At 36.7% G+C, this 9,810-nt stretch overlaps 1 protein-coding gene across 1 annotated transcript; it reads left to right on the top strand.

Moving 5' to 3' along the window:
- Positions 1 to 1,717: 1,717 nt before the first annotated feature.
- nhlh2 (nescient helix loop helix 2) lies at positions 1,718 to 5,638 on the top strand. The gene is made up of 2 exons (XM_046845480.1): positions 1,718 to 2,456; positions 4,124 to 5,638. Exon 2 carries the CDS (start codon positions 4,154 to 4,156, stop codon positions 4,520 to 4,522), a length of 369 nt encoding a protein of 122 aa, XP_046701436.1. The 5' UTR covers positions 1,718 to 2,456; positions 4,124 to 4,153; the 3' UTR covers positions 4,523 to 5,638.
- The last annotated feature ends 4,172 nt before the right edge of the window (positions 5,639 to 9,810 follow it).

Raw genomic sequence — 9,810 nt, 5'->3', positions numbered from 1 at the left:
TTTGATATGTATATTTTGTATTTACAAAAAATTCCAGAAATTTTCATGTAAACTTCCCTATAGAGCATTGTTGTGTTTATTTTTATTTACTTGTGTATTTATGCTGTGTGTCAGTTCAACTGGGATAGACATTAAATACTTTTAATAATAATTTGATATTTAATAGACTTAATGCATTTAATGGAACATTTACAGCAGATGCCTTTATCCAGAGCAACTTACAGTAATGTTATTTATACACTTGAGGAGCTAGATTAAGGGTCTTCCCAAGTAGTGGTACCCTGGTGGTAACTACCTCCCTCATACAACCTTTGCATAGGGGTGGAACACTATTTAATGTGTGTAGGAATTTTATTTATAAAAACTTTTTATCACTGAAATTTGATTATTTAGAAAAGTGTACCATTCAAGCGTCAACAGATACTTAACTGGAATCAACAGATACATAACTATTCCAGCACATTTGCAGGTTAAATACTTCAGCTATAATTAAACTTTTTTACTATAGATGTTATACTGCTAGTTTTTTCCACCTACTTTACACAATAGCATAACGTTTTAAACACAATTGTTTGGACTGGTTTACTTCTTCTGTTCTGTTATCTGGTCAGCTAGATATAATGTGCTGTATATATTTGCACTGTAATACATTTACAATTAATTTAGTTCACGTGTACTTTTCTACTCAATTGTTTTGCATATAGTATTTGTAGCTGGATGAGTACAAATCTCCACAAGCACACACTAAAATCTAGTGGTACATCTTACCAGAAGAGAGGAGGTTATTACAATGGCAAAAGGGGAATAAATGTGGGATGGGATTTTCAAAAAAGCTCATATGATCAGATGTCCACAAACTTTTACCCATATAATTTATGGAAACCCCACCACTACCACCACACACACACACACACACACACACACACATCTCTAGTACTACTTTGTATTTTATTATGTTTCCAAGAGGTCCTAGAACATCTCACCAAACATCCCCCAAAACATTATTTGCCACTGGTTACATTGTGGTTCCACATTTTGTACCACAAATCATAAAGAGCAGTGGAAGGCCTTCAGGGCTGTGTGAAGCATTGCCAGTGTGTCTCTGATTTATTTGCCTTTATACTGTTCATGTCATTACAATGGGTTTAAAGAAAACTTTGCAATTCATAACCAAATAGCTTATAAATGGGTTTGGCTAAAGGCTGTATGGGTTCTACAATTAGTCATATTAATAAAAGTTACAAAATGAAAATTACATTAAAAAAGTGGAGAAATTGTGAACAAATTAAATTAGTATTTTAAATTAGTAATTTGATTTAAGTAGTAATTAAATCAATCATAAAGAGGGTCGGTGTGGAATTGATTTCACAGTTAAAGATTTATTTGGTGAAAAAGAAAAATTAGAAACCCCTGATATTTTTTAAAGATCATATTTTCACAAGGCAATTTGGACTGTTTAATTTTTTATTCTTAGTGATATTTTCAGTCAAATGTATTATTATTATTATTATTATTATTATTATTATTATTATTATTATCATCATCATCATTATCATCATCATCATCGTTGTTATTATTATTATTATTATTATTATCATCAAACTAAAGAAAGTTTGAGCAGAGATTTGTGCATGAGAGCAGGTGTACATGGCTATGACCTGAGCTCAGGTGATGTTAGATGGTTCACTCGGCTGCTGTAGCTCAGGTGTGCTTCTATTTAATTAGTGGCAAAAGGAAGCAGAGGTGCTGAAATAGACTCTGAGGTAGAACGTTAAAAATAAACTTTCACGAACAGTTCTTCGAAAGACCACAAAATCCTCGGCATATCCTACCAGGATCTAGCATCCTAAATTCGTGTGGACTGTGGAAGGGTGTGGGGGTGAAAGAGGGGCGGGGAAAAAGACTCTACGTGTGCGTGTGTGTATGTGTGTGTGTGTCCAAACGTATTCATTCCCTGCTGTCTACCCTCACCCTTTCACGTTATCTTCTGTTCCCGGATCGTCTGCACAAAGTCTGGCACGCGCCGAGTGTTTGGGTGTGAGTGTGTGTTCTTGGTCAAGCCGGCGTCTGGCGCATCGCTGTCCTTATATAGAAGACATCAGCACGTGTGATCGAGTTGGAGGAGAATCACAGCTCCCACAACATCTTACACTTTATTCTGCTTTCAATGCAAAAAAAACGCCAGAAGCTTAAATCTCTCAGCATGCTTTTATAGCTGACAGTCTGCGGCGTCTGGATCTCCAAAACGCGTGACTGCTATCAATACGCGGAACAAACTTTACACCGGAAAGTCTTGTTCATACACACCTTCCTGTCCATATGCTGAATTTATGAATGCCATATAGCCTACTGAGGAATGGATGGGATGCTGAAGAAGATACAAATTCACTGACAACACCCTGGTAATCCACCTTTTCTCCCGGTGATCATCATCTCCCAGCTGGTTGAGGAGAAAGGTGAGTGTCTGTCTGTCTGTCTGTCTATCCATCCATCCATCCATCCATCCATCCATCCATCTAATCTATCTATCTAAATCTGAATCACCTTTAATGCCAATGTCATGGGTTGCATGTACAAGGAATTTGTCATGATGTTCAGGTACTTTTAAAACTGGAAAAATAAAAAAGACGTAAAGATAAAGATATTTCAGATGCACTATATTTTTTGTATGCACTAAACAGAAACTGTCATTATTCAGCTCACACTGCCTGATGTGTCTGAAATGTTCTTTTTATGCAATACATAAAAGAAATCTCACCACAACACAAAAAATATGAAACACTTGAATTTTTCATTTGTGCTTAGAAACATAGAATCCTGTTGCTTGTGACTTGCCATGTATGTTATCCCGGGTACTGCTTCCTCCCAAACTGCATCTGTTGCATTATATTACAGCTGTATAAAAGTTGTTTAGAAATGTACTAGTAGAAGTGTAGTAGAAAAAGTAGAAGTGTGCTGGTAGTTTTAGCAGTGTAGGGGCAGAATAGCAGTAAAAGTGTAAGAATGGTAGAATAGGGTGCAGGGTGCAGGATGTGGCTCATGGTAACAGATGGCCAAGTGTGCTTTTGAGCTGAGGCTAATTGATTTTCCATTAACTACGGTAAGGTCTATATTTACAGTCGCTATTAGGAATGTCAAGGAAAAGATAACACCTGAAAGTCAGTCAGATTTAATGAGGGGTCAGAAAAAACCCAATCAAAACACCTGAATCTAATTATTTACTTTCACACATATGGAAGTGATGATTAGCCTTAAGCAAGAAAAAAAAATCAATAAATAAATAAATACAAATAAATCAATAAATAACAACAAATAAATAAGATTCGGCACCCTAAATCTAGAAATATTCTTTCTTTCTTTCTTTCTTTCTTTCTTTCTTTCTTTCTTTCTTTCTTATAAAATATTTAATAGCTTTTCTAGTCTATTAATGTTAAACTTTAATAACTAAATAGTTATATATTTCTAGCCTCCTTCTTTTTCCTTGTAGATTCATTTATTTTTAACCTTAGCAATGTTAACTATCAATTATTGCATATAATAATGAGCCTAAATGTATGTTCATTCATTCATTCATTCATTCATTCATCCATCCATCCTCTCTCTCTATCTCTCTCTCTCGCTCTCTCAGCATTTCTTAAATGTTAGGCTTCCATCATATACCCAATAAACATGAATTTCTTTCTTTCTTTCTTTCTTTCTTTCTTTCTTTCTTTCTTTCTTTCTTTCTTTCTTTCTTTCTAATGTACGTCATTAATTAATTATTAATTATTTCATTCATTCATTCATTTATCCATCCATCCACTCTCTCTCTCTCTCTCTCTCTCTCTCAATCTCTGTTTCTTTAATGTTATACTACCATCATGTACCCTGAACATGTTTTTTTCTTTCTTTCTTTCTTTCTTTCTTTCTTTCTTTCTTTCTTTCTTTCTTTCTTTCTTTCTTTCCTACATATACGCATATTCTACTACTATCACTACTACTACTACTACTACTACTACTATATTATATATATAATAATAAAACCACTACTACTACTACTACTACTACTACTACTAATAATAATAATAATAAAAATAATAATAATAATAATAATAATGCTCTCTTCTCCTCCTCATCCTCTCAGGTGTGATATTGAGCTGTGCGCTTGGTGAAGATGATGCTGAGCCCGGATCAGTGTGATCCTGACCTGCTGTGGACACACTCCGACCCGGAAACGGTCTTGGACGTCATTAAAGCGGAGCGCGTCCCCGAAGAGTCTCCGCTAGCAGACGGCAAGCAGCGCGCGCTCGCGCCCCCGTCCCTGACGCGGGAGGAGAAACGGCGGCGGAGGCGCGCGACCGCCAAGTACCGACTGGCGCACGCAACGCGCGAGCGCATCCGCGTCGAGGCCTTCAACGTGGCGTTCGCCGAGTTGCGAAAGCTGCTCCCTACGCTTCCGCCCGACAAGAAGCTCTCGAAGATTGAGATCCTCCGTCTCGCTATCTGTTATATATCTTACCTGAATCACGTGCTGGACGTGTGATAGACCTGGAGAACATGTCAAACTGTAGAAAGCATGATCAATCTATCAGACTTTTGTTATAGGAATACTGATATCGTCTGCCAGATGTTAGACATAGACTACAGTGCAGGGAGTATAGTAATTGCAACATCTGTTCAGGATGGGTGAAAGATATTAAACTAATAAATGAAATGTCCTAAATTGACATAGACATACATTAAATATGTCCCCTCGAAGATGTCCCCTCAAAGGAATCAGGAAAACTTCAGGCAGATTGGTGCAGACTGCAAGCATCCTGCTGACATTACTCTTTATTTGAATACATTATTTATTCATTTATTTATGTTGTAAAAAGTTGTACATTTTATGTCTAGCCGTGTTATAAAGATTATTTATTTTATTGTTAATTTATTGTTTAATTGTGAATAGGTCTGTGCAAGGTGTTTCCTAAAATATACAGTAATTCATAATATAAATGTATAGTGTTTAAGGGTATGTTGTCGCTCTAAGCTCGCACATTTCAATAGTTAATGCTACATTACGCATGCAGTGATCTGGACATTGCAGCAAAGATGCACTTAATCTGTTTACAGAGTGCTTACAGATGCCATCATTTCTCCATATAACTCTGTGGCGTGTAGAAAAGTCTTTTTGCTGGACTCCTTTTTCCTACTGTTTAGAGAAAATAATGTATTTCACCAATCATTAATGGGAAATGCAAATGAATGCAATATTATCTAATGCCACAAGATTATTTCGATTCATAAAACACTTTCTCTGCAGCGAGCAAAACATAAAGGTGTTTATTTATTTTTCCGTTACAGACTAGTTATTTTCTATATATTGTTTACATACGTTCTCATCGTGAGTCTTCAACTATATGGTACAATTGTTTTCGAATCTGCTTTATATCCAAAGATGCCCTCATCAGGGGATTATGTGTCATTTTATATAGCGGGAAAAAAACATTGAATTTTGTGTGTTTATGGAACGAAAAATTAAGAAGAATTAAAATGAAACATTCACTGTGTTTGATTACTGATAAACTGGGTGAATAGAAAGTTGGCATGTATTAAAGATGAAGCAATATTCTGTCATGAATCATAAATATTCATAAATACAGATTGATTTCCTCAAAAACAACAGTTTTTGTCATTACATTAAATTAATTTCTGGACTCATTTGAGAAATCCAAAAGGCAAAGTTCTATGCACAACAGAATTCCTCAGTGTTTAGACTTTAGAAAATGCAGCATATGTTAAAAAATATATACACAGATAAACTGGACAGCATAATATACATAGAAACCTTGTTAGACTGATATAGATAATGTCACTTAGGGTGCTTCTGAACTCAGGGCACCTTAGATAGGATGTAAACATTTAACTAGACAATAGACAGGTGAAACAATGAAGCCATTCCAGCTATTCGTATGAGAACCTTTTGTATTATGAGAAATAAGCAAAAATGGAGAAAGAGAGAGAGAGAGAGAGTTAAAACAAAAGTCTGAGAGTGACCTGCTTAATGTTCTATATGACTGACAACTGCCTATTTGTTATTCTGTCTGAAACATAACCCACTTCACCCTCCCCACAATCCTTCTGTCACTCCTCTAAGAAACCCACCCACCATCCTCTTTGTTCAATATTATACAAAAAGCTTAAGTTAACAAAAAAATGTAACTACCTCATTAACTAAGATATGTACATAAAGACCGAGTGCTTGAACACTGGAGTCCCTGTGGAGGTGTGTATAGGCCTGTTTGGGCATTGTGTTGTGGCCCAGTGTCCTGCTGTAGCACCATATGCCAGTCAGTCTGTTTAGGCCTCAGCTCATGCAGTGTGCAGGTAGCCAATGCTCATGACCCCGCATGCAAACAGCCAATCTGTTCCCCTTTGTGAGACTGTTAAAACCTATGTGTTGCTAATCTTAATCATCCATATGTTCCTCAACATTTCAAAAGCAGGGATCCTACAGCGATATGTTTATCTTAATCTCAGTAGGACTGTGGCTCCCTGTCAGTAATGTGCAGAGGTAAGGTGTGTACAGCCTATATGAATTGGGAGCTCTTCCAGACCTCCTTTCTTCTCTCTATCTCTTCTGCCATAAAACTTTGTTGTTCTGTTGTTATAAAGTTTGTAGGCAAAAGCAAACCTGCTAAAACCTGGTATATTTTTTAGATGCATCAGATTACTAACATATTTCATTAATGCAAGCAATTCCTCATCAGCTCTTTTTACCACTTTCTCTCTTCTTTACAGAAAGTAAGATTGACCTGCATGACACAGGCTAAAGGTAAAGTCTGCTTCAATGCAGTCCAATTTTGGTGGGAAATAATGTGTAGAAGCATTACTGATCAAATATATATGCATTTAAACAATGAAAGAATGAGTCCGTGCACAATTCATCTGACAGAAATTGAAAATATATTAATTAATTCTTCTTTTGCAGATGATGTTCAGAAGATGATTCAACATAAATGTTTGCTTTCTCACAACTCGGGAATCCTGGGCTTAAAGTTAAAATTTGTTTTGATGCATTTTTTCTTTATTTCCACATGGGTTTCCTTCAGGTTTTCCGATTACTTTCCGTTACTCAAAAACATCCTGGTAGATGATGTGGTGAAAGTACGGAGCAGGTTGAGAAGAGCCTGAAAAGGTGGAGGTATGTGATGGAGAGAAGGGGAATAAAAGTCAGTAGGAGTAAGACAGAGTACATGTGTGTAAATGAGAGGGAGGGCAGTGGAGTGGTGCTGTTGCAGGGAAAAGAGGTGGAGAAGGTGGAGGAGTTCAGGTACCTGGGGTCAACAGTGCAAAGTAATGGAGAGTGTGTTAAAGAAGTGAAGAAAAGAGTGCAAGCAGGGTGGAGTGGGTGGAGAAGAATGATAGCAGGAGTAATTTGTGATAGTAGGGTATCTGCAAGAGTAAAAGGGAAAGTTTATAGGACTGTGGTGAGACCTGAGACCTTGTATGGTTTAGAGACAGTGTCATTGAGTAAAAGACAGGAGGTGGAGCTGGAGGTAGCAGAGCTGAAGATGTTGAGATTTTTATTTGGAGTGACGAGGATGGACAGGATTAGTAACAAGTTTAATAAAAGGGAAAGCTCATGTAGGACTTTTTGGGGACAAAGTGAGAGAGGCCTGATTGAGAAGGTTCGAACATGTGCAGAGGAGGGACATGGGGTACATTGATAGGAGAATGCTGAGTATGGAGCCACCTGGAAGAAGGAAAAGAAGACCAAGAAGGAGCTTTATGGTTGTGGTGAGGGAAGACATGCAGCTAATTGGTTTGAAAGAGGCAGATGTAGTATGGAGACAGACCTTTATTGGGGCAGCCGCAAGATTAAGAAGAAGATGTTATGGACTGCTATAGTAGATGGTCCTAAATGTGAATGAGTATGTGTGTTGTGCTCTGTACAGCATAACATCAGTTCAAATACAATCCAGACCAGGATAAAGCAATAGGGAGAAAATTTATAAAGAACTATGTTTGGATAAATAAAAACATTTTACTGCTTTTACTTTTAAAACTGGCAATTTGCGAAAATGTATTAAATCCACAGGGTGTTTCTGGAAAAGTATTAAGCTTGAAACTCATGCTTAGTGTTCAAGGCTTCCTGTCCAAGATAAAGCTCTTATTAAGTGATAAAACTTTAGGAAATGTCTTTCATGTATATATTTTTTATATAAAGCATAGTTGTAGGCCGATTATTTACAACCACCCTCAATTTGCAGTGTGTCTGAGCAATTCTGACATCTGGACCAATAGTAAAAGTGTCATTCACACTTTCAACGTAAACTGTAATCAGGTCGTCCCTTTTCAGCATTATTCATTGTCTTCCCCTCTTATTACATGCCCTTTCCTTGATCTAAATTGGTATTTTGGAACAAATTTGCCAGAACACTGTGCTATATAAGTGAACGGGCTGTATGAAATTGTATATGGTGAATAGGTAAGGAGAAGTGGGAGATCATTTTCCCTCCTCAATCGTTCCGCCATGAAATATGATTATACAGTAATGAGCTGTCATCAGGGCTGTAATAGAGTGGGCGATGAGTCAAGATCTATTAAAGTGGCACGTTTTATGGCGCCATCTGCTGGTTATTAATAGAAATAGCAGTTACTTTTTTTCTCTTAGTTTTTACTACTTGAAACTGAGGTTACATGTAAATAAGCAAATTAATTTCCATGTTCTCACCATACTTCAGGCGTTTCTCTCTTTTTCCATTCTCTGGGTACTCTGGTTTTCTGCCCCAGTCCCAAGATATGCTGTCATCTGATTGGCATTTACCAAGTCTGTAGTGTTTGAACAGATACAGATATGTGTGCAATTGTACCCTGTGATGGATTGGCATCTTGTCCACCTTGTCCCCAGGGATGATCTCCTAGTACTACTGTGTACAATATAAATACTTTCAGACCAGGTATTTCAATGCTCATCTCGCCAACTTCTTCGTAAACCTCTTAAGAATCATTTTGCTGAAAGTACTGTGCTGTGAGATATGAACTTTATTACAGAAATGATTTAACATCATGTAACATCATACAAATAATTAATGAATAGAGTACAATACATGTGTACTACTCCACATGGTGTTACATAATAATTTCAACGTAACTAAATAAAGAAATTTTATTTTATGATGCAAATTAATATTAAGAAAAGCATTAAAAAAACATGAAGCATGAAAGAAACTAATTTAGCTTAATATTTAACATACATGCATAAATGTAACTTTTATGTGCATGTGTTGCATGTTAATCTTTGTACCCTTTGATGGACCATCAATGGCGTATTCCCACCTACGCAAGTCTGACCAGTATAAATTATGTCTGTATGTTTGTGTGTGTGTGTGTGTATGTGTGTGCTTGTCAGATCATGTCAATACATTGACACTAAACAGGATAATTGTTTAACATTTTTTTAGGCATGACGTTATACCTAAGACTGGTATTTCTTTGGTCTAAATTTGTCCATTATTTCCACCTCCTGATGTTTTTGCATTAAGAAAACTTTCCTTCCACTGATTGCACCAATTTCTATAGACTGTTAATTGATCGTTTGTATTAGCATACAAAAGGGCTGATGCTTTTACAGTACCCTTAAATGTCTTTAGGTATAAATGAGTGTGTGCATGATGCCCTGTGCTGAACTGGTGTCCAATTCTGGATGTCACCACCTCATATCCAAAGTTCCCTGTATAAGCTCCAGATTCACCATGGCCTGTATAAAGCTCTTAGATAAGCAGTTACTGAAGCAAATTTGGAATCAGGGCCTCAGAGAAGGGATATAAGGACATAAGATGAAAA

This window comes from Silurus meridionalis, chromosome 3 (genome assembly GCF_014805685.1).
Source record: "Silurus meridionalis isolate SWU-2019-XX chromosome 3, ASM1480568v1, whole genome shotgun sequence".
Taxonomy (NCBI): Eukaryota; Metazoa; Chordata; class Actinopteri; order Siluriformes; family Siluridae; genus Silurus; species Silurus meridionalis.
The sequence above is the reverse complement of the archived record's forward strand: the minus strand, read 5'-3'. Positions and strand labels throughout refer to the sequence as shown.